At 38.0% G+C, this 26400-nt stretch overlaps 1 protein-coding gene across 6 annotated transcripts in view; it reads left to right on the top strand.

The window, feature by feature from the left end:
- Positions 1 to 26400, top strand: part of LOC132910107 (glutamate receptor ionotropic, kainate 2) — a 165386-nt gene that overhangs the window by 96924 nt on the left and 42062 nt on the right. For all 6 annotated transcript variants that reach the window (XM_060965574.1, XM_060965573.1, XM_060965578.1 and 3 more), the window contains exons 6-8: positions 1532 to 1585; positions 5767 to 5931; positions 9032 to 9184. In XM_060965574.1, the coding sequence (XP_060821557.1) occupies positions 1532 to 1585; positions 5767 to 5931; positions 9032 to 9184 (372 nt within the window). The remainder of the gene's footprint in view (positions 1 to 1531; positions 1586 to 5766; positions 5932 to 9031; positions 9185 to 26400) is intronic.

The following is a 26400-nucleotide window of genomic DNA, read 5'->3' as shown; positions in this document are numbered from 1 at the left end:
TAAATAAACGGATTACCGTGAGCGGTTTAGTGCTGACAGATTGACAGCGATGATAAAGAAATTGCTCTCGTAGTTAATTAATAGGCGATTTTATCTTGCCTTTTGCCCCTTCCATTCTTGTGACGTCATTATAATAGCTTGTGGATTGTGGCTTGTCGTTGAACTGAGATAATGACGACGCGTCGATGAAAGCAGTCGCCGGTTAATTGAATTGCCACGATATTCTTGGTTGTAGGACAGTCACGGATAATCACGTACGACGCGTTCGAGTATCTTAATGATCGAAACGTGATTCGTATTAACGATCGTCGATCGAAGATGAGAGAAAAGAAATTCATTTCCCTCGATAGAATGAGTTTTCGCCGGTGATATATTAAACTGAAAGATTATTCTTTTTAATGGACCTCTCCATAAATAAAATAAAATAAAAAATAAGAGCATTAAAATTCGATACGGTATCTATTACCAATAAAAACAAAAAACAAAAACCAAAAGTGCGATGCAATATTTCAACTTTCAGTGTTCATTAAACGAAACCGAGATTACAATGATGTGTATGAAATTTTTTTTTAATTGCACTTTTTCGATCCACTATTACAGAAAACCGATCGATAGAAATGATCACGAAGTAGAATGCCACGCTCGATCCTCCGATCCTCTTGCCTTCGGTCGAGAGGCAATCTTAGTTCAAACGTGGTTGAAGGAAACTGGGTATTTGCATGCCCCGTCCCATAGGGATTCCTGCGGATATCCCTTCGTTGCTTGAGTAATCAAAAAACCTCCCAGCTTTCATACGGTCTTCTCCTCCCCCATCTACCTCGCCTTGTCTCCTCCCTTTGTGCGTTCAGCTTTCTATCATGCTTGTTTTCCTTTCGCTTCTTCCCGTTTCTCCGCGCGCCTTAATCTCCCGTCCCTCCTCTTCGAGGAAATCCGTGCACGTTTCCATTTCTGCGAATGCTTTCTGATTTCAAATCGTGACTTTGGTTGACGTGTTGGATTAAAGTTGGAAAAAAGGGGCAGAAGATAATTTGAGGATCATTACGATAAAATACCTCGCGCCTTTAGGCAGACAGTTGATTTAACAGATAGAACTGGTTTGATGAGTAAAAGATTTCTTCTCGTTGAACGTATTAGATTAATACCATAGGTACGTTTTATGCGATTGTCCAAAATGGTTTAATAAAGAAAGGAATATTTTAGGACAGAATCCATAAAAAGTGTCGGAAAATCTTGACTTTTCTGTCAGGGAAACTTTATTTTTCATTTTCATTTAAAATTTATCTCATCAATATTCCTTTTTGAAAGGATCACAGACGTTTATCATTTCACTACAAGAATTTACCAAAATAAATTTTCAAGAACTTTCCATGTTAAAGTACTTCACAATTTTTTCTCTATTTCTACAGTCTTCACGAATATTAAATATTAAATAGGACGAAATGAAGACGCGGTATCCTCGAAAAACGCGAACGTTTGCACCCGAAATCGGTGCTAATCACGTATCTAATTGCCGCTTTTCTGGCTGTTACAGATTCTCCAACTGCAAATGAACGATTACAGATACCACTACATGTTCACCACGTTCGTAAGTATTGAACATTACATCGATTTTCCATATCGCGTGTCCATGTGCAGCGATGGAAATTACAAACGAAGCTTTTAACCAAGTTCGGTTTAATACGGATCCGCGGAAATTGCTTTAGCTTCTTTGAAGCGCACAGCCTAAAGTACATGTAAATTCGTTGCTCTCGATACTTCTCGACTTTTCTCAATAAAACGTTCACCAGTGGACCGCCGCGCCAATAAATGTATCATCGAGATCTGAATTACGATTTTAGCGAACTTAATGCAAACGCTTAATTGGCGTTCCTTGATGTTTTTATGGAAAAATAAATTTTTATAAAAATTAGTAAACATTATCGAAGACGTTAATTGGGTTTATCGTTAAATACACGAATGATTTCATTTTTCTCTTCTCTTTAAATCAAGCTGGTTCAAAGCTTGACAAACGTTGCAGAGTTTATTTAAGCGAAAGGTTTCAGTTTCAACGGCAAACCGAAGCAATCCTGAAATTAAACGTCAATTCGGTGTCAAAACGCAGCAGTAGTGAACTCGATTTATGTTTTTTTTTTCCCAGAGCATCCTGTTTTTCCCTGTCCTCGTCCGTGCTTCACTTGGAATTCGAGCATAGACTGTGTCCGACTGCCGCGCTCGAAAAACGTTGCCGATAGATATTTCGAGCACTTCCACGAATAATTTCGAATGAAATTACAGGATTTTCGACAGTGACCCGGTACATCTGGTTTCGAAATGCCATTCATCGGAAACGTTCGGAATTTTTGAACACGCGCCGCTGCTCGTTAAAATCAATGAAAAGTATTATGAAAAAAAATATGTATCACGAATATTCAAAATCATACGCTGACAGTATTTTCCATGAATCAAAACAGATATAAAGAGAAGTCAAAAAAGAGGGCTGTGATTTGGAAGTATCGTATTTGCAACGAATCTATAAAGCAAAGCAGACTTAAAAATATGTGTTTTTATAAACGTTTATATAAATATCAGATTGCATATTTAATTAGCCCATCATTGAACTGTCAGGATTCGAGAAACGTGACAGGGTATTAAATCGTGTAACCATGTTCCACGATCGTGTACGAATTGACAAGCATTTGAATGAGTTTCCCTATAAGACAGGGAGCATCGGTGTGTAATCCGCTTTAAGGGTCGGATAGTACTTCCACAGGACGATTAATGACAGAAAATATGCAAGTTCGTATCGAAGTTTAATGTTTAATGAGGAATAGAGACGTTACAATCTGCTGCGTTTCCATATATCGTAAATTACTGCTAATTGCCTTTTACCATAGCTGGAATTGGGCAATGTATCAGAAGACGAAGATAAACAGAAGTATTCAAACAATTTACGATTAAATTGAAAAATATACAATATTATATAACAAATAATTAGCGTAAAATATTACGTGACAAATCCTTTCCACACACTTCTGTTTGATTTTTCAAAAGTCTGCGTTGCTTACATTTTCAATTTATTTATTTCTCTACTTTCGCTTATTTGTTTATACTCTTGTTTTTCTTGGACATTGTTTATTTACACGCTCAGTTTGTTTATATCTTGTTACCTGTTTATTTATCTTCTGTATAAGGTAGGACGTGTTTATCAAACTTTAACAAGAGTTCGCGAGTTTCCTACGAAAATAGGTATCGATGTAGAGATGTTTACTTGTATTCAGACGGGTGAAATAACGTCCTCGTTAGTTGACAAGTTGATCCGACAGGATGAAGCAGGCTGATAATTATGACATTTATTAACAGGCAAACGTTGACCGAAATAATTATTCACGATCAAACGTAGAACGTTCGAGCAAGGCGAGGACAGTGTAACAAAGGGTCGTCTATGAATTTCACACGAGTGACGGGGCGACCATTGTTAATGTTGCACGTGCTTCGCTCAGTGGTTCGGTATTACCTTTATAATTGTCGATCAGTGGAAACGCTACTCCGTGTCAGTCGTTCAAATTTGGAACGTTGCGAGTCCATTAATATCATGTCGAATGTAACTTTCTGATGGCATGACACCAGAATCCAAGAATCATATTCTTGTATAGCAAAATGGTAATAGGTAAAGTTTGTTTATTGAGGAAGTTAAATAAGAAAGAACAAAAGATAAAATATTCAGAAATCTCTCTCATCAAACAATCTTTTCATACATTATGATGCTTTTTGCTAGTTTTAATAAGTCTGCGAAATTACTGAGAATATTAACTTGAATAACATGCGAGTATTTCAAAATCATCGACGTCAGTAAAGTATGCCGTATTCTATGTAGAATCATTTTTATTAAAATGCATGTTAACATTAAATAATCTTTCACCTAACTTTACATGAAATATTTTACTAATATCGTCGTTCAAAGTGACGATTGCTTAGATAATAATCTTTCGAATATATCGCAAATTCTCGAATAAACTGCTAGGTATTTGAAGCGTAGAATCGAAGAGATGAATCTTAATTGAGTTCTAGTTCAGTTTTGATTGAGAATTAAGCGTCTTCTATACGAGCAGTGATTGCATTCTAATACGTCCTAGATTAAGTTAACTTAAATTCTGTTTGTCTCTGAGTACTGCTGTTTTTCATAAACATTGCCGTGATACTATTGATTGATCTACATTTTCTTCAAAGTAATATAGTATCTTACTTTCTAATTGATTTATTTTGTAAAAAGATGTCTTCCTGATAATTCAGAAGAAGAAGCAGTTTCATTTTTAATATCTGAATGATCCGTGAAATTTAATACATAGTAGACAATAAGCATCGTTTGTCAACGGAACCGTAATTGCTGATCACGTGTGACTCAGCTGTCGGAGGTTCTGACATCCAAGTTTAACGCAGGTTCTGTCTAATTGCCGTTAAACTATCTCGAAACTATTGTGCGCATGCCGCGTATTAGATATATTATGCGTGCATCCTATGTATATCATAACGCTATTAAACTAAGCAAATCAACGTTCAACACGCGTCACGTGTCTGTAATTCTTCAAAACCCATCGTCGATGTGCTAACAAGATTTGCATACACATTCTGGATTCTGAATTCCCAAGTGGAGTTCGACTCTTGCTCTTATCATTCTCCCAGGACACGGAATCGCAATAGGAATTCTTCAACGTGTTCCATTTCGGAACACGTTACATAAACATAACCACGAGTCCTCGAATAAATCACTCAGCTGGAACATTGATGGTTTACGACGACAGACTTGTTCACGATATTACGACTTGAAGAAAGAGAAACGTATTTGCAAGAAGAAAAGAAAGACGAAAATCGGTAAAAACGACATAGAGGATCGGTTGGGAGTCAGAGGAAGTTCGTTGGATGCGGAAAGCAGCTTTGTCGGGTTTCTCGTCATAGCATAGGTTTCTAACTTTCTCAGTTCACATTGTTTACCTTAACGATTTTCCCCAGAGCGATACACATCACTCTGTAATAATAATAATTATAGATCATATCCAACTGGATTCTCTCGCGTCTCGAAAAAGCTGGTCCAGTCGACAGGAATTGAAAGAGAAGCAACTAAGCTTCCGTAGACCCCATAATAATTGTGCAGTTCGCAATAATGTTTTTCTTCAATTCAGAAACCATTTCATTCGATCGGATAAGGGACCTCTGGCTGGAAAAAGTTCAATAGATTTTCGTTGACAAAGGAAACTCGCCCGATGTTGGACCGTACTCCTAAAAGAAACTGGGTTTCCCAGATTATAGAAAGGATCGGTTGCAACAGGATGATTTTCAACGGAATTGTAATCGGTCGAACGCGTCCAATATTGGAGAATACAGTAGCGACTATATCAGAGTTTTATTAACAGAGTATATTACGTGAGTTTATCTAGTGCAAGCGTGACTGCTGCAGACAACGTTCCATTCTGGCGTAATAAAGTGCGTCGATCGAGGGTAACGCGCTATTGACGGCTTTGCTTTGATTTTTGATCCGTAAAAACAACGAATTGAAAGTATAATAAAAATGCGGTGAAAGTTGCGTGAAAACTAATCCTTCGATAATTAATTTCAGGTATAATAATTCGTGAAAGTATTCAAACACTTGCAGAAACCCTTTTTGAATGTATTACGCGTGTTATAGGAAACATTAAAAAATTTCATTGCTAATTAATAAGGTGACTGGTCGAATACTTTCACGAGTCACTCTACATGCACTTGGACTAAGATGGGAAAAATATGATTCTATAGGACATAGAGACGTTCGATTTGGAAGATTTCAAGTACAACAGTGTTAACATGACTGCGTTTCGTCTGGTGGACCTGGAGGAACCGAAGGTTGCCGAAGTTCTACGGCAGATGGAACGCTTCCAGCCGATTGGCCACGCGATCCTCAACAAAACCGGAGTTATACAGGTTGGTTGAAAGTTCAAGTAACTCTGTGGTATGCTCGCCACCGGAAATCGCTATCTATCGTCCCAGAACTCGTCTGCTCGTTGCTTTCTTGTGTGTCGAAACGGAAAACAGTTTTCTGGTTTCTCACAATACAATCGCGCCAAGTTTAAGAAATAAGGGTCGATGCCTGAACATTCTTTCGCAGGGATTCTGGCTTAAACCGCGAAAATATCGCACATGACTGGACAAGAGACAGCGCCCACAGGCTAAAATCAGTTTCAGGTGGAAAAATAATTTTCGTAGAAAAGAAAGAGTAGATATAGCGTAAGTAAAGTAGCGTGAAATCGGCTCTGGATCTTTATCAGTGTTCCATTTAATCTTGCGATTTAGAAAATTCGGAAACTTTTCTTTACGATCTACGTGAAATACGTAAGTAATAGATTATGTATCTGAGGCGATGAGTCGTGATAGTGATAGGAATAAACACTTAAATATATTTAACAATAGATATTTATTATAATATACCCTATATGTACACTTTGCGTAGAACTCGCGATTATTATATTATCGCGGTTCGCGGTTCGCAATTGCAAGTTCGACTTCTGGTCGATGTGTTTTGATGCGCGATATAAGTTCGAACGATGATTGCTTAAGATGCCGAGGAACTCTGATCAATTATTCCCGACTACCAACTATTGACTCGGACCGATGCGTAACGACTGACTTTCCGTCACGATGATGCCGCGAAGGAAAACTATGTTGGGGTGTATCTTAGGATGCGAGATCATCGGATTCGTTAAAGAAAGCCTTGGTTCGTAAAGTGAGGGAAATGGACGCCGTTGTTAATTGGCTAATTCTTGTATCGTCGCTAGCGGTAAACATCGTACGCGAGAAAAGCAGATTTCTCGTATGTTCCCGTAGGGAGTGATAGGTTTAGGGACTGCTAAGAGAAAGACTGTTTGTCACTTTGGAGAACTTTGGCTAAATAAATCCCAAGATCTATTGCAGGTCCTTAGGCTAGCCGAAAATATTCCGTGAGGATGTATCGACATCTGTCAATTATCTTATCCGAAGAATAGGGTCTTTGTGTAGCGAGTCACGGGACAAAAACCGTTGGAAAGTTTACTGTCGAGTGCCGCTACATATCTATGTACTTGGGGATGCTTTTTCTTCCTATATATGGATCCAATATCAATTATTAAAACATAATGTTACGGTAAAAATTTTCCCACGAAATTAAATTTTCCCACGACATAAAAGAGAGCGTTCATTTTAAAACGCGCTTTATTTAAAATTCATACGATAATTGATTTCCAAGATATAAAATTCCAAAGCATAATAAATAAAAAGCATAAATAAAAATTCTACGCGGAATTACGAGAAAGCTTCTCAAAGACCTTGCAAGCTTTTTCGAAAAACATTAAAAACCCTCTCTCTTTCTCTACAAACGTGATACATATCAACGAATACAATATAATATTTCACACCTTTTTCACTAAAAATTTGTCCATAAATGTACCCTTGGAACATAGAGGGAAGTGACCCTTTTAAAACGCACTTTGTTTGAAGTCGATACGACAACTAGTTACCGAGATATAAACCTTCAAAGCAAGCGTGTGCGACTAGATAAGATAGCGAATGGGGATGTTGCAGGAAATTCCAGGAAAGTGGCGTGACCTAGTTTCAGTTCTGGGAACTGCGTACATATCGAGTATGTAGTAGTAATGAAAAGACACGCCGTGTCATTGTCCTGCATTGACCATCGCGCACGTGGCGCGCTTGAGATAGGTCAGTGTTTTTGGCGCGAGAGAGACAGATACATCAAGCCATCAAAAATTATGGTGCGATTTGGACGACGATATCTCGGAAATGGATAGTCTGATTTGAATAAAACGAAAACGATTTTAAAGAGGGAGATTTACAGATTCTAATGGTATCAGTTTTGATGACGGATAGCCATTTTCGAATGAGTTATAGAACAGAGAACGAACGGCACTGTTTGATGGTTTCTAATCGCCTCAGATTATTGTACTTCAAATTATTGATTAACCATTAATGAAACGTTATATCGCGGGTTAACACATCGTATAATGAGGGATATGCATGTATGCGAATAAATTGAGATTTTATGCGGGATAAAGTCTAGAAAATTATTGAAATCGGCTCGTAAAATACGCTCGGTAGAAAAACGAATACGTTTGCATTAAAAGTTCCATACAATAACGCTCTTTCGATCACGAAATTAATATGGTAAATCTATTTAATTAGTTCAATATTTATGGAAATTGGTTTGTATGTGTGTTCTATCATGCTCCTTTGATTCGCTAGCGTTTTGCTGCAATTTACGTCTTTATTGATGTTACTTGTTAATATATAATTTTCGTTCAGTGAGTCAAACACTGTTTTCTTTCTACTCGATGGAAATTGAAGTGTGACATAAAATCAAAACGTGTACTGTACACAGGAAGCATTAAACTGGTAGAAATGACGACAGAAAAGAGCAGACGGAACTATCGACAAGTCGATTTCTAGCTGTTTTGTCAGCATTTCAGTAATTAAGTGAAACTCGTGGCGAAAATTGCAACGAAATTAAGATCGCTCGATCGACTGTGCTCGAAACACGGCCTAGTTTCCTCGTAAGAGCTTTAACAATCACGGATGGATTTTTTGTTTGGAGTGTTCTTCGCATACACAACAAAAGTTTCTCGATCAAAAAAGTGTGATCGTTACCTAATTTTAACAAACTTTCTAACTCCATTGAGAATAAAGTTCCTGTGCTGCGATAAACACTTACAATGAACAATTTCATTTCGTAGATTCAATAAATTTCAAACGATAGATTTGAAGTGTGATTCAAAAAGATCTCTAAACTCTTTTCATCGTTCTATCGAAATCTCGTGTACCACTTTTAGCGTTCATTATTCGATAAATCTGCTTCATTGTAAATCGACAATGGAGTTTATAAAGTAAAGTAAACCTCTTCTGTTAAGAGGAACTTTTACAGAGTTCTCCACTCATCTAACAAACTTTATCTAAAAGCGATATACTCTAACTTAAGTCAAGGAAATCGAGATGCATGAATACAAACAACTTTTCACAAGAGGGGAAACGTATGTTTCAGGCAGAACCAGCTTTGGTGTACGACAGCGTGCAGGTTTTCGCGCACGGTTTGGCAGCGTTGGATCGCAGCCATGACCTCAGGCCTGCCAATTTATCGTGCGAGAAAGAGGAGCCTTGGGACGACGGTCTGTCCCTTTACAACTACATTAACGCCGTACGTACGTTCTATAATTTTTCATTATCGAGTCAACTCGCTTACCAGTGAGACCGCATTTCGCAACACGAGCAATTCGAGAAAGAAATACCAGCAATAATAAAATACGAAAAATGCGAATGAAAGAAATATAGTAGAGTAAAAAATAATACTACGTTATTAAATAGCTTTATGACAATATCGTCTGAGGAAATTGTTAAAGAAGCTCTGGAAATAACTCGTTACAAATTCTTATCGCAACATAAAAAATTAAATTCCAATCAATTTTACAGAATGATTTCGTAAAGTTTGACTTATGCAAAGTACGTAAGTAAGAACCATTACGTACAAGGAAAGTTATTCGCGGAAAATCGCGGGGCGTTTTCACGCGGTAATTAAAGGAAAACACCAAGCAGTGTTACATTCTTGTATTATTATTCGCTGAACTTTCATTTCAATATCATTGGTGATCATTCCCTTGAGATGTACCGTGCTTAATTCCATTTCCGCTAACAAAATCAATTAACAGATTGAAACGCGCGTTTTGACGATCCCGCAGAGAAATTCACCGATGGAATGTTTCTTGATTTTCCACCGACGCGACGCGACGGGACTGAAAACGGAAATTAAAAGCAGAAATGGAAGCTGCTACGAATGGACAGGCTGAAAGTTTCTATCAATTTATTGGCGTTTCATTCATGTGCTTATTCAATGTTACCTTCGTTCACATCTCTAGTTTGAGATTAGCAACCAGTTTTAAACGCAGATTTGGCTAATGAAATGCGTGTACATTGATATCTACGTATGATTATATAAACATTTCGCGAGCAATTTCTACGAAATTCCTTCATTTTCAATTATAGGAGTTATTTTTATCACTTGCCATTTTTTAAAAGTAGCTGATATAAATTATCCGTTGTAGAATATTCTCAATACCGTAATATCATGGCCAAAGATATTTTGAATATTTTTATTCGGATAAGAAACACATGTTTAATTCTAAAGTCAAATATAAATACGATTTTGCTAATACGAGATTGTCTGAAAACGTATTAAATTTTGAAAGTACTTTTCTATAAGTAATAGAAAATGTGATTTACCATGTTGTTGTACTGTAATCTACAATTATTAGAGCCACAAACGATATATAATGTGCAACATAATCTCTTATAAACTTCTCGAAGCTTTTTTTCATTAGCCATTACGTAGTATCCGAAAACGATTGGTACGTTTACAGTAGGAAGAATCCTGGAGCCGCAATAATTTTCTTCCGGCTCGATTCGTCGATCGGCCACGTTATTGCCGATCCGGCGTATATCATGACGGAAGTCGGTTGTCAAACGGAGGGTGAACACAGGGAATCGAGTATATATCGCGAAAATTTGAACTATAGGCTAGCGCAGTATATCACAAGGTGCTTTACGAGTGAATCTCCTTTAACGAGCAGTCCACTCAAGCGACAGAGCATGTTATGTAACGACATCTCGTGGTTTTGCTTATTTATAGTTTACGGAGCAATCTTCCGAAGCCGTTAAATTTACCACCTGTTCTTTTTTCATCGACATCGACCTCGTGAACATCACCTTCACGATAGTTCAACGCTGAATTTCAAACGGCGTTTCACTTCGAACGAAAGCGTAAATTGGTCGTTAACAAACCTCGAGTTCGAAATCTGGTTAACTAATGAGGAATTTATAGCACCGTTAAAGCGTTTAATTTCGTTTATGGACACTTCAAGACAGACTCTTCATCATGGTTCATTTAGCCCTCAAAGAAAATAGGAAATATGTACGTCGAGTAAACGCGTAAATTACTGATTTAACATATTACGACCAGAAATAATTACGAACCTTTGAGCCTTGCTAGTTACCGTGCTCATGTATGATGACCTACGAACGCTATTTGGACGCTTATCATAGAAAATCGTTATGTATATACTGTATACGTTACATAAATTTTAATATTCCGAAACACGTAATGAGTGTTAAAGATAATCCTATTGAATACCGAGGCTTATTAGTATAATGAATAATTAATTGTTTAAATGAATTTGTGACTCAACACCTTGCAACTTCTACATATGTACATTTACAGATTTGTTTTAAGGTATACCAATATGAATGGACATGAAATGAATACTTTCATGAGCTACTGTATGCAGCTGCGTCCCATTCTTGTCACGAGCTGTTAAATTTCACGTGAAACTAGACTACGCATGAATTTTCCGAACTGCTCTTTGCATTTTCCGAATCGGTCCTTGCGTTTTATTAATACTCCAACATAAATATTCGCATAATTGTCGAAGTTTCATCCCCACAAATATTTCAACTTATTATGAGCTACAATCCACTATATTCAAACTACATACGCATTAATTCACGTACATACATTCGCTAATAATACTATGAAAATGTATCTAGTGAAAGTGTCGGAAATTAAAATGCTCTGTGACATCAAATTTCGGGACTGTCGTGTATATAGAGATATTTTAAGAACTAGCCGAAAAGTGATTTTGTTTCACTACTCGGGCAGCAGCAGCCAAAACTGCCAGAGAATATAAATGTAGACTGGAAGCTACAGCGTCGCCATTCGAGTGGGATATTTTTCGGGTCCAGCAGTATACTAGAGAATATGAGAATGATTTACGATCCGTTTAGGACACAGGGACAAAAGCCAAGGCTCGGGCCAGGTTCCGTTAACAATTCCATTCTCCTTAATTGCATCGTGCTGTATAAACAAGAAACGAGTCCTGGGTCACGCCTGGTACGTCTGGTATGAACAGAAGAGGGGAGTGCAAAGAAGTTTGGAAACTCTCTTGAGCACTTTCCAGGCGAGAAAAATGACTCTCGAGCACCCAGGCACTTTCTACGGTGTCGCAAAAAGCACGTAACGCGATCAGGAAATAAATATCACCCTTTATTCGCACTCGAGTCAAGCGTCACGAAGAAACCGTGGACTGTATCCGTCTCTTGTTTACCGATCCCAACTGGATACGATGTTTACCGCTTCACAGTCCAGGAATACGCGAAACCCGAGGGAATTCAATCGATACGGGTGCCTCCACGAAATTTTTATTCGAGCAAGAATGAGAGGAATCGCGATTTCCTGAATAGCGAGATCCGGAGAAAATCTAAAAGCTTTCAGAAGTCGGTTCCGCTACGAATTGAAAGGAATATCGTCTCGTTGATCAAACGATGCGGAAATCAAGTTAATGAAAATTGTTTTTCACGTGATATGGTGCGCTCGCAGTAAGAGTGCAACGGATGCGTTAATCACAGAAAAATTGTTCGATAAAAATATATCCCTGCTTGTTTGCCAGCGGCATAACAATGAAAAACAAACAGCTATGGGAAGCGGTAAATAAAATTCTGTCTGTTTCGATTAAATCTCTGTGTCGAACGTGATATTAGAGCGTTCACAACACGGCGGTGTAATATTTTATATACAGGTAGTACACTGCTTAATCCGGATCCAGGACAATAAAATACTTGATGTACAGGTAACACTAGCTGTCGCGCTTCTAATATACAGGTGTGCGACTACAGGTGTCAGGAAATTTAAGGGGTGATTCTTCAAGCCGAAATGAGACGAAAATCAAGAATAAAAAAATTGCGTTTCGGCTTCGTTTTTTAGTTAATGGCAATTAAAATTGGACTAAATATTCCTGCATGCGAGCAAACCTCCTTACACGAACGAAAAGAGGTCAGTCTAAGCAGTGGGGCGTACAGTGATCCTCAAATCAAACAACACATGGGCTGCAGCTAACCTCGTACAAGTTGTAGAGAAAAAAGTCACGATATTCACAGACGTAAACGATCCCGCGTGACATTTTGCAACAGGAATGGCCTACTAAACATTCAGTCTGCTTACTCATGGAAATCCATAAAAGCATATGGAAAACCGTTCTATGAAATTTTCGAGCAGAGAGAATTAATGTTTCCTTTAATCTTTTGCATCCACAATTCATAAATAAAAAAACACATGCCAATGTGCATATGAAATGGTCATAAAAGCTTACATACACGAATGAATATTGATATGAACACCTTGTCAGGATTGCAGCCAATTAGCCCATATTACTTGCCATATAATTAATAATATTATACTAGTTATACAGTTAATTGCTTTGCTGTATAGTGATACAATTAGTAATTATATATCAAATAATACTGATTACCCGGATCTCACCGCGAGGAAGTACTGCGAATGGAGACCCACCCTTTCCTTTTCTATCTACGTAATAATCTAAACGTAAAAAAGGGAAAGTGAGAGGGAAGGAATATTATATGGAGTATGAGTCCTCTTCACTCGATGTCACAAAAAAACCCTGAAACAAATTCAATCTGCCAAAGCTTAGTAAAATATGTATAATTGTTTCCTGTACTTAGTATAAGGCTCAAACATTATTTCGTAATATTAGCTTCTTTCTTTCCTTTGTTCACTTCTTTTATTTCTTTCATTTTTAATCCTATTTCTTATTTTTGGGCCCGAAGCATATTAGATATTTAAGATGCTATGAAATGTTCAAATATGTAACTGAAATGTATTTTCTGTAAATTGATAAATCTGAAACAAACTCATTTACTGGACTTGGTATATAAAAGAAACAGGCATCTCTAAATAGAGAATATTTTACACATGAAAAATAAACTACTAATAATGGTTAATTAAAGATCACATTACTATTGATTAAATTTTAGCAAATATAGAGAATCATTTGTATCTTTTTAATAGAAACTAGGCTTACGTTAAAAACAAGAATTTTAAGTAATTGTATTTAAACGAAATTAAAACTTGAAAATTTCATTTGAAATAACTAAGATGAGAGAAAATCCGATCATTATAAAATCACTTGCTTTGTCTTTTAACTTTTAATTGTATCTGTTATTTCCTACAACAACATAATGACATACAACATAGTGAACCTAAATATATGCACATAAATCATTTTTTGCAGAATTTTTGCTACAAACGTGACAATGATCGCGAATGAATTTTTGTTTCATAAAAATGAGATTCGAATATTTATAAAATTCTACATTACTGTTAAAAGATTGCAGATATCGAAGACGAAAAAATTCTAAAAGTTATGGTTCCAAGAACGAACAATCACCAGCATTAATTCTAAGAGCAATGACTTAAGTTTTAAAAAATATTTCAAGCCTTCATTGCAATATTAACACATTTCATTATAATACTTTGCTACGCATGAAATTGCTCACAATTTTATACATAAAAAAATTCACCAAACGTCCTGCTGGACAAATTGTAGAGCACAAAATAAAATAAAAAAAAAAGAAATTTCTGTCCTAAAGTTTTGTATCTTAGTAGTCATAATGACGTTAATGTTAATAACAAAGGAATAGGAATATGTTATAGCAGTATTTTCAGTACTAAACGTACTAATAAGGGGCGCTGAAAAAGAAACAACGTAGTAGCCAAAAGGGCTACTAAAATTCGATCGTGTTCCACTCTATATAAACCCGATCAACAAACCATGAGAGGAACGGACTATTCTTGTTTCGCAACGCTAATTTACTACTAATATTTATGAAACACAAAATTTCCAAAATCAAACGCGAAGAGTGCTTCGTTATATCTGCAATAGCAATTAATCTAGCACAAAAAATGAAAAAAAAAAAAGAAAAAATAAAGTCTGAAAATTCCCGAAATTTGATATGCAACTCTAATAAATATAAATCTACGCACTCGTATTTAAACAATACGCAACACTAATAGCGAGAGATCGTAGTGCAACCATGAAGAGGTTGCCGATGAGCGATCACACTTGTACAGTTCTTGCTTGCTATACGTGTGATCCAGGAGCAGTGTCCGACAAATGAAGTCGAAGGGTTTGGGCATTTTGTAAACGCAACTCTACTTAACAAAATGCAATCATTCATTATCGTAACGATAATTGTTATAGTGCATTCAATGAATATTATTATTTACTATATAAAAAAGCTACTTTAAATATTCCGGTATTGCTACTTGCAATACTATAAAATTAATTAAAAAAAAACATTTTTATAAACTGATTTTAAACAATAGAAAATAAGTTAAATTCTGATACGTATAGTTCAATAAGAAACTCTAAAAATTCGTAATAAAAATTGCAAAAGACAATGGCGGTGTCGTAATTCGCAACTCTAAAGCAAACGCGATTATCATTTTATCGCAACTCTAATTCACGCCGTAATCATTCTCTCGCGACACTAATAAAAAGCCGCGATGTTATTTCGCAATTCTAACACAACCCGTAATTAATCTGTCGCGACACTAATAAGAAAAATCACGAGTGGAGGGCTGACATATCGCAGTGCAACCATTAAGGAGGTTGCCGATGAACGATCACACTCGCACAGCTCTTGTAGCTGTACGTGTGATCCAGGAACAGTGTCTGACAAATGCAGTCAGAGGGTTTGGGCATTTTGTAAACGCAACTCTACTTATCAAAACGCGATTATTCATTACCGCAACGCTAAAAGGAAAAATTAGTAGAAATCGCGGCGGAATAATATCGCAACACTAACTCTTGCAAAGAATTCAACTGAAATTACTATTCACTATATGAAAAATCTACTTTATATATTCTGATAATGCAACCTGCAATACTATAAAATTAATTGAAAACTAACATTTTTATAATCTAACTTTAAACAATAGAAAACATGATAAATTCAGATACATATAGTTCTCTAAGAAATTATAAAAATTCATAATAAAAATTGCAAAAGACACGATATCGTAATTCTCAACTGTAAAGCAAACGCGACTATCATTTTATCGCAACTTTAATTCAAACCGTAATGATTCTCTCGCGACGCTAATAAAAAGCCGCGATGTTATTTCGCAACTCTAATGCAACCCGTAATTAATCTCTCGCAGCACTAATCAGAAAAATCGCGATTTGCCCAATGAGACGATGGACCGATATATACATCGGCCAAAAAGACAAAAACTACTACTACTACTACTATTTCAAATACTAAAAGCGAGCATAGTGACAAAGTAGTAACAAGAATGACTTCCCATGCTCTGGATGACCCAGAGGAAGGGGAGTCATTAGTAGTTGCCCTCTTGAATGGCAGTTTGCCGGGCCTCTTCGGCATATAGCCTCTTCTTTCTTCGGGCGCAATGCCCGCTGAAACTTAAATCTAAGCTCGAGTCTTCTAAGTCGCAAACAAAAAAAAACTTATAAAGGTAAAATAAAAATATAAACCGCGGAAGCTAATAGAAATGCACATAGACTGACCAACGATCACAGCAGTGATCGTTGCCCACTCGCATGTGCGTGCTCGAGCAATAAACGTTCGTTTCGAACCTATTCGCGACCGCGACCGCGAAATTCGAAAAAACGATAGGCAAAACCACAGACGAGAGCATGCTCTACTCGTGCTGGTTCCACCTTCGATTTTTCAAATAAATTTCCAGAAACAGGTTGGTCACACGAAAACGCGCCTACCCGACCAGAGACTGTGCCAACCTGCCCGGCCCTACCTACTTATAATTAACAGACACACCAGAAAGTATACTACCTATCCTACCTAGCGCTATATTTAAAAAATTGCAAAACATGCACACCAACACACTCACTCCACGGTTCTCTCACAAACGCTCGGGCGCAAAGGTCCTACACTAGAGAGGACGTCCCGGGACGCCTCCGACACCCGAGCTTAACACACAACATGCACACTAATTTACGTACCTTTTTCCTGAAATCGACTGACGAAGGCTAGTGACCATTGCGTATAATGTGATCAAACGCGTCTACAGAAATTATATTTTTAAAATAAATAAAGGTGAACTTGAAATTGCAATTTATACAAATATTAATATTGTGATTACACTTAATCGTGTAAATGACATAATCACAGATTGTGATTGTATCGAGACGTAAATTTAGTCGAAAGTTCAAAATTATCGCTTTGATTAAAAAATGTGCCTGTCGCGAAGTGTCGTGAATCAATTGAAAATCGTGAGATATTTCTCGATAGCCAACAAATGCTTAGGAGTACCGTGAATGCAATGCAATCGTTTGCAAGAATTATACTGTTCACAATTAGAATATATACTGTGAATTTTCGTTATTAGAATACGAAATATACATTCCACTAATACATTATAGTCGCATGTTTTAAATATTAGAAAATATTTGCAAGAATTCAAAAGTTCGCCACTAAATCTACTTAAAGAATACTGCACGAACGCGCAAAAAACCTTGCCTTCAAGTATTTGAATCTAACTGGTTCTAAGTTGCAAGTTTATGACGTTAACTGTAGCAAATTCACATAATATAGCAAAAGAAATTTAATTCGATAAGTGAATTATTTTGACATAATTCAATTTGAAACAATAAGATAATTCGTTAAAAATTTATTTGAAATAAGAGAATGGTTTCATATATTCGAAATAAAACAATGATTTACTTAATCGTATTTTCCTTCATCTTAGTAAATAATTAAGAAATTATCTATTAATATTTCATATTAAATATAAATCGTATACCAAATGTTACCCATGCTCGGATTAAAAAACGATAAAATCGTTCATGGACGGCTATCTGAGTTAAGATAAATTAAACATTACCAAATTGCCATGAAAATTCATTGGATTAATCATTAATCGTCGTTGCATCCATATGTTAATATTCCTGTTACTTGTATATTATCCCTGTTATCGATCAGTAATCTGCACACAAAAATAATTAAAAGTTAAAAGAAATGTATAAAATAATTAAATGAAAACAAAATCAAACTCAAATTTTATTACAAAAGCTTACGATAGAAGTTACCGGTAATAGTATCATTTAATAGATGATTGAAGAAAAATTAAAACAAAAAATTTTAGAAAATCACTTAATTTTATTATTTTAATATTCAATAACGAAATAAAAGCGATAGTGAAAGATATCGTAACGAATAGTATGAAAAATATAATAATGGTAGTAATGAAAAAGCGACGCCACCAATATATTAGAATACGTTACAAACCTGACACAACGCGACCCATGTTATCGGTCCGAAATCAGACGACTGAATGACTCCCCGACCTTAGTTTCGCTACGCAATTTCCAAAGTGGTGTGGGGTCGCACGAGCCGGTGGCACAAGCAGGTACGGAAAGTTGAACGATGTACACAAAAACAAACGTATATGTACATCTGCAAAAACATTCATCTTCTACGCAGCGCTTACATGATGATTACGTCGGTCTTTATAAACATCGTACATTTGCCTAGCATAGAACGAGAGAAAGAAAATAAAGCTACTGGCACTGTATATACAATTTCGAGTTTTGTAAAAGGGACATATGACTCGCTGTACTAAAGTGTTTAACGTTCTATTTTCGCGACACTAAATTTTGACAATATCGAAAAATTATAAACTCCGAGATGTCTGAACTAAATTTCCCTTAAAAAGTAGGCCGAAGCCAAAGGGAAACAGCAATCAAACAGAGAATAAATTCAAAATTGCGGCGCGATTTTTCGTTCACGATCTTTCGAAAAAATCAATGCAGCCACGCGAAGCGCTTCCGTACATAAAACAATAAATAAGAGTAAAAACGGAAAAAATGATAGGAAGGAGAATAGATCTTTGTATTTCGTTCCAAGTCAGATAAATATCATTGTACAGAATAGGCTCACGATGGACTTGACGTAGTCAAGACATATCCCACGGTGTTCGACGGTGATCAACGATGTCCCACGTTGCAATCCAGTTTAGATCATCCAAAATTCTATCCGTGACATTTGGTGATTCAAACGCGTATTAGCGTAGTTCTTGGCTTGGTATCGTTTTCCAAAGGTTAATCAACTGATTAATTTTTGGAAAACGATGCCAATTACCAGGTCTCACCACGTGGAGGTGACTACGCACGAGACCCGCCCATGGGTTATTTAACATTATACATCGATCTCGACATTCAAACTATTGGCAAAATGTCGAGTTCTGACTCTACTTGACCATGGGCCTGCGTAAAGAGATAGTTGTTTCGTAGCCGAACTGCGAAACACATATCTCCAACGCAGCGGTTACACGAATCTTTACAAACGTAAAACAAAGCTTACACGACGCAATATCTATCTCCCACACAACGCAACATGTATCTCACACACAACGATTACATCGATCGGTACAAACATCGTACAATAATTCGCAACCCTATCGGGAACATTCCGTATCAAAGATACATTTGTCTAACTTGGAACGAATGAAAAGAAATGAGGCTGCTATGGAAAAGGAGCCCCAACAATCAGAGGATGAAAGAAAAACCGCGGATCGCCCGGAACGAATGTAATCGCGATCTCTCGAAGGAACTAACAAACCTACGTGACGTACCCCCGTGCACCAGATAACCCTAAGCTTCGGTGGAAGCTCAAGCATTGACCTTCGCTCGATTCCTGACACGTCGTTTGGATCTTATCACAGTCGATGGCACTTACCGATGATACCAGTGTCCAGCAAATGGGCCTGCGATTTAACACACTCCAACTGAACATGTTGAACTCGGGGAGGGACCGCTGAACAGGATTACGAAGGCAAGGCCCCAACTGAACAGTGGGGTCCACCACCACGGGTTCGATCAGAATTACGGAGGACGTGAAATGCAGGTCCCTGTCCAAGTACCGAAGTACCAATCGGACAGCATTGCGGACCCGCGACTCAATCGTCAACAGATTTACAGGTATCACCAGCGTGATGACAACGCCCGTGATTCGAGGCAAACGACGAGCAGTCGTCGAGACAAAAGTTGTCCTTGGGCGACCAACGAATCCAAAGAGTTGTCCAGTGCACGTTGACCCGCACGTACCCGGGATACGCTCGAGCGAGTACGCCACGCCGCAGTTTGAAAGAACTGAGCGATCGCGAACCGATAAATCGCGGGAACAATTTTTCCAATGTGATAAGTGAGGGGATCAAGAGCGACGAGATTTATATTTTTCGTTCCAAGATGGATAAGTATCTTTGTACGGAATGAGCTTGCAATGCACATAACATAGGTATCCATCTTAGGATTAATTAAGGCTAAAACGCACGCATCCCACGGTGTCCTATGGTGTCCCACGATGTCCCACGATGTCCCACGATGTCCCCCGGTGCCCCCGCGGGGGGGTATTAGTCCAGTCTAGATCACCCAAACTATTTTGGACGATCAAGACCAGACTATATTCAAGTAGTTTTTAGCTTGATATCGTTTTTCAAATAATAACACTAATATTTAAAATAGTAGTTGGTGTATTATTATTTGGAAAACGATACCAATTACCGGGACCCACCACGAGGAGGTAACTACGCTCGGGTCCCATTTACATAAACAGTTTTTAAGCATTGGAAGCAGAGATGTCAAATTATTTTATAACAAAGAAGTAGCGTGTATTGAAATTTATTAATTAGAATGGTTGTAGTACGTGGATTTGCATAATCATACTTGAATATTGAACTTATCATCGAAGAAACGAAACCATGCAAGATACCAATTGTAGTGCGTATGGATGAATGGTGAGTTGTCGCTGCTTTCGATTAAATTGCACTTGCTTCCTTCATTCCACGAATACGGTGCTGTTTCCTTGATTTTGAGCAGACATGGAAAATTACATCCCATCCATAGACACTCAATAGGTACACTCTGCGTTACCATTGTTTTTATATGAAATAGTGAAATGAGAAATTAAATACTATATTTAAAATTAAAAAATAATGCTGTATCGGAATAAAATAGCACTTCAGGGACTTGAAAGATTTCGTAAATATTAAATGAAACGAAATATATCATTAATTTACTCACAACAAATTGATGGTATTAATTTAAATCAATGAATATAGAGTTGCTTCCAATTAATGGTACAAATGTTATAAATTAAGAGCATAATTACTTTGAATTAATGGGAGGATATGGTTATAAATTATTGCTATAATTGTTAAGAATTAATGGAATAATTGTTTTAGATCAATGGCTTAAATGTTATAAATTAAAGGTTTGAATGTACAAAATAACAGTTTAAATGCTATAAATTAATAGTTTAAATGTTGTAAATTAATAGCTTAAATGCATAAAATAACAGATTAAATGTTGTAAATAATAGCTTAGATGTTGTAAATTAATGGCTTAATGCTATAAATTAATGACTTAAATGTTATAAATTAATTATTTAAGTGTTGTAAATTAATGGCATAGACGTTATAAATTACTAGTTGCAATGTTAGTGTTTGGTTTTTTTTGTTTACCTTATATTCAAATTCTTCTTCGACGTTCACTCTTCGGGAGTTCAAGCAGGAAAGAACTCGCGCGCGACTTGCGTGTTCCTTATATAACTTGACAAGGTGTGGGGGAGATGTTAATCAAACGATGTTAATCAAGAGCGACGAGATTTATATTTTTCGTTCCAAGATGGATAAGTATCTTTGTACGGAATGAGCTTACAATGGACCATAGGTATCTATCTTATGATTAATTAAGGCTAAAACGCACGCATCCCACGTTGTCCCACGTTGTCCCACGTTGTCCCACGACGTCCCACGGTGTCCCACGGTGCAGTCCAGTCTAAATCATCCAAAATTCTTTTGGCTGCTTTTGGTGACCCAAACTGGACTGGTGCGTAGTTCTTAGCTTGGTATCGTTTTCCAAAGGTTAATCAACTGATTAATTTTTGGAAAACGATGCCAATTACCAGGTCTCACCACGTGGAGGTGACTACGCACGAGACCCGCCCATGAGTTATTTAACATTATGCATCGGTCTCGACGTTCAACCTGTTGGCAGGAATGTCGAGTTCTGACTCTACGTGATCATGGGCCTGCGTAAAGAGATAGCTGTTTCGTAGCCTAACTGCGAAACATATATCTCCAACGCAGCGGTTACACGAATCTTTACAAACGTAAAACAAAGCTTACACGACGCAATATCTATCTTCCACACAACGCAACATGTGTCTCACACAAAACGATTACATGAATCGGTACAAACATCGTACAATAATTCGCAACCCTATCGGGAACATTCCGTATCAAAGATACATTTGTCTAACTTGGAACGAATGAAAAGAAATGAGGCTACTATGGAAAAGGAGCTCCTACAATCAGACTATGAAATAAAACGCGATCTCTCGAAAGAACTAACAAACCTACGCGACGTACCCCCGTGCACCAGATAACCCTAAGGTTCAGCCTAACCCAAGCATTAACCTTCGCCCGATTCCTGTCACGTCGTTTGGATCTTATCACGGTCGATGGCACTTACCGATGATACCAGTGACCAGCAAATGGGACTGCGATTTAACACACTCCAACGGAACATGTTGAACTCGGGGAGGGAACGCTGAACAGTATTACAAAGGCAAGGCCCCAACAGCACAGTGGGGTCCACCCCCACGGGTTCGATCAGAATTACGGAGGACGTGAAATGCAGGTCCCTGTCCAAGTACCGAAGTACCAATCGGACAGCATTGCAGAGCAGCGACTCAATCGTCAACAGATTTACAGGTATCACCAGCGTGATCAGGGTCGATGGTACTTAACGATGATACCAGTGACCACCAAATGGGCCTGCGATTTAACACACACCAACGGAACATGTTGAACTCGGGGAGGGACCGCTGAACAGTATTACAAAGGCAAGGCCCCAACAGCACAGTGGGGTCCACCCCCACGGGTTCGATCAGAATTACGGAGGACGTGAAATGCAAATCCCTGTTCAAGTACCGAAGTACCAATCGGACAGCATTGCGGACCCGCGACTCAATCGTCAACAGATTTACAGGTATCACCAGCGTGATGACAACGCCCGCGATTCGAGGCAAATGACGAGCGGTCGTCGAGACAAAAGGTGTCTTTGAGCAACCTATGAATCCAAAGAGTTGTCCAGTGCACGTTGACCCGAACGTACCCGTGATACGCTCGGGCGAGTACGCCACGCCGCAGTTTGAAATGACTGAGCGATCGCGAACCGATAAATCGCGGGAACAATATTTCCAATGTGGTAAGCTAGGGGATCAAGAGAGACGAGATTTATATTTTTCGTTCCAAGATGGATAAGTATCTTTGTACGGAATGAGCTTACAATACACATAACATAGGTATCTATCTTATGATTAATTAAGGCTAAAACGCACGCATTCCACGTTGTCCCACGTTGTACCACGTTGTCCCACGTTGTCCCACGTTGTCCCACGTTGTCCCCCGTTGTCCCCCGTTTTCCTACGTCGTCCCACGTCGTCCCACGTAGTCTCACGTCGTCCCACGTCGTCCCACGTCGTCCCACGTCGTCCCACGTCGTCCCACGTCGTCCCACGTCGTCCCACGTCGTCCCACGTCGTCCCACGTCGTCCCACGTCGTCCCACGTCGTCCCACGTCGTCCCACGTCGTCCCACGTCGTCCCACGTAGTCCCACGGCGTCCCACGTCGTCCAACGTTGTCCAACGACGTCCCACGGCGTCGCACGTCGTCCAACGGTGTCCAACGACGTCCCACGGCATCGCACGTCGTCCAACGGTGTCCAACGACGTCCAACGGCGTCCAACGACGTCCAACGGCGTCCCACGTCGTCCAACGTTGTCCAACCACGTCCCACGGCGTCGCACGTCGTCCAACGACGTCCAACGACGTCCAACGGCGTCCCACGTCGTCCAGCGACGTCCCACGGCGTCCCACGTCGTCCCACGTTGTCCAACGACGTCCCACGTTGTCCAACGACGTCCCACGACGTCCCACGTCGTCCAACGACGTCCCACGTCGTCCAACGACGTCCCACGTCGTCCCACGTCGTCCCACGTCCTCTCACGTCGTCCCACGTCGTCCCACGGCGTCCCACGGCGTCCCACGTCGTCCCACGTCGTCCCACGTCGTCCCACGTTGTCCAACGACGTCCCACGTTGTCCAACGACGTCCAACGGTGTCCAACGACGTCCAACGGCGTCCTACGGTGTCTGACGGTGTCCCATGGCGCAGTCCAGAATAGATTACCCAATATTCTCTTCGTAGCTTTTGGTGATCCAAACTGCACTGTATTGGCGTAGTTCTTAGCTTGGTATCGATTTATTGTACAATGTTTATGCTGATCGATGTAATCGTTTCCCAAAAATTTATCAACTGATTAATCTGCGAAAGTTATTACATCGATCAGTACAAATATTGTACAATAATTCGCAACCATACTGGCAGCATTCGGTAACAACGATACATTTGTCTAACTTGGATTGAGAGAAGGAAAATGAAAATACCGATACTGCATATACAATTGAGAATCTTGCAAAATGGACATACAACTCGTTGTGCTAAACTTTTGAAGATATCGAAAGTTATAAATTGTGACGATGCCGTAATATACTTCTCTTAATAATGTGATATCAAGAACAATCAGACTATGAAAGAAAAATCATTTGGGCCTCTAGCATATATATTAAATATGCTATGAAACGTTGAAATATGTAACTGAAATGTATTTTCTGTAAATTAATAAATCTGAAACAAACTCATTTACTGAATTTGATACATATAAAAGAAACAGGCATCTTTAAAACGAGAACATTTTATATATGAAAAATAAACTACTAATAATGGTCAATTATAGATCAAATTACTATTGATTAAATTTTAGCAAATATAGAGAATCATTTGTATCTTTTTAAACGAAAGTAGGGGCCGTCGAGAACAAGAATTTTAAGTAATTGAATTTAAACTGAATTAAAACTTCAAAATTTCATATGCAATAACTAAGATGAGAGAAAATCCGATTATTATAAAATCACTTGTTTTGTCTTTTAACTTTCAACGGTATCTGTTATTTCCTACAACAACATAGTGACTTGCAACATAGTGAACCGAAAGATATGCGCATAAATCATATTTTGCAGAATTTTTGCTACAAACGTGACGATAATTGCGAATGAACTCTTGTTTCATGCAAATGAAATTCGAATATTTATAAAAATACTGTTACTCTTATGTTACTGTGAAAAGATAGAAAATATCGCGGCCGAAAGGATTCTAACAGCTATGGTTCTAAGAACGAACAATCATCAGCATTAATTCTAATAGCAATGAATTAAATTTTTTAAAATATTTCAAGCCTTCGTAGCAATATTAAGATATTTCATTATAATACCTTGTTACGTGTTAAAATCGTTCACAATTTCATACATGTATATATATATATATTACATTCGTAATAAAGTACTATATTTTAACAGTCATGGTAACGTTAACGCTGATACAGAAATAAGTGTTTTAGCAGTATTTTCAGTAATAAACGTACTAATAAGGGGCGCTGAAAAAAAAAAACAAAGCAGTAGCCAGAAGGGCTACAAAGATTCGATCGTCTTCCACTCTATATAAACCCGATCAACACGCCGAGAGTGGAACTGAATGTTCTTGTTTCGCAACGCTAATTTACTACTAATATTTATGAAGCAGAAAATTCTCGAAATCAAACGCGAAGAGTGCTTTGTTATATCTGCAATATCAATTAATCTATCATTAAAATAAAAAAAAAGAAAAGTCTGAAAATTCCCGAAACTTGAGACGCAACGCTAATAAATTTAAATCTACGCACTCGTATTTAAACAATACGCAACACTAATAGCGAGGGATCGTACCGCAACCATTTAGGAGGTTGCTGATGAACGATCACACTTGCACAGCTCTTGCAGCTATATCGTGTGATCCAGGAACAGTGTCCGACAAATGCAGTCGGAGGGTTTGGGTATTTTGTAAACGCAACTCTACTTAACAAAACGCGTTCATTCGTTGTCGCAACGCTAAAGGGAAAAATAAGTAGAACTCGCGATGGAACAATATCGCAACGCTAACTCTTAAAGTGAATTTAATGAAAATAATTATTTAATATATGAAAAAGCTATTTTAAATATTCTGGTATTGCTACTTGCAATACTATAAAATAAAGTGAACACTTTTATAATCTAATTTTAAACAATAGAAAACAGGAAAAATTCTAAAATTTGCAAAAGGCAATCGCGATATCGTAATTCGCAGCTCTAAAGCAAACGCGATTATCATTTTATCGCAACTCTAATTCAAACCGTAATCATATTCTCGCCACACTAATGCAAAGCCGCGATGTTATTTCGCAACTCTAATACAACCCGCAATTAATTTATCGCAACACTAATAAGAAAAATCACGAGTGGAGGGCTGACATATCACAGTGCAACCATTTAGGAGGTTGCCGATGAACGATCACACTTGCACAGCACTTGCAGCTGTATCGTGTGATCCAGGAACA

This window comes from Bombus pascuorum, chromosome 8 (genome assembly GCF_905332965.1).
Source record: "Bombus pascuorum chromosome 8, iyBomPasc1.1, whole genome shotgun sequence".
NCBI classification, from domain to species: domain Eukaryota; kingdom Metazoa; phylum Arthropoda; class Insecta; order Hymenoptera; family Apidae; genus Bombus; species Bombus pascuorum.
This window is presented reverse-complemented; position numbering and strand designations above follow the sequence as displayed.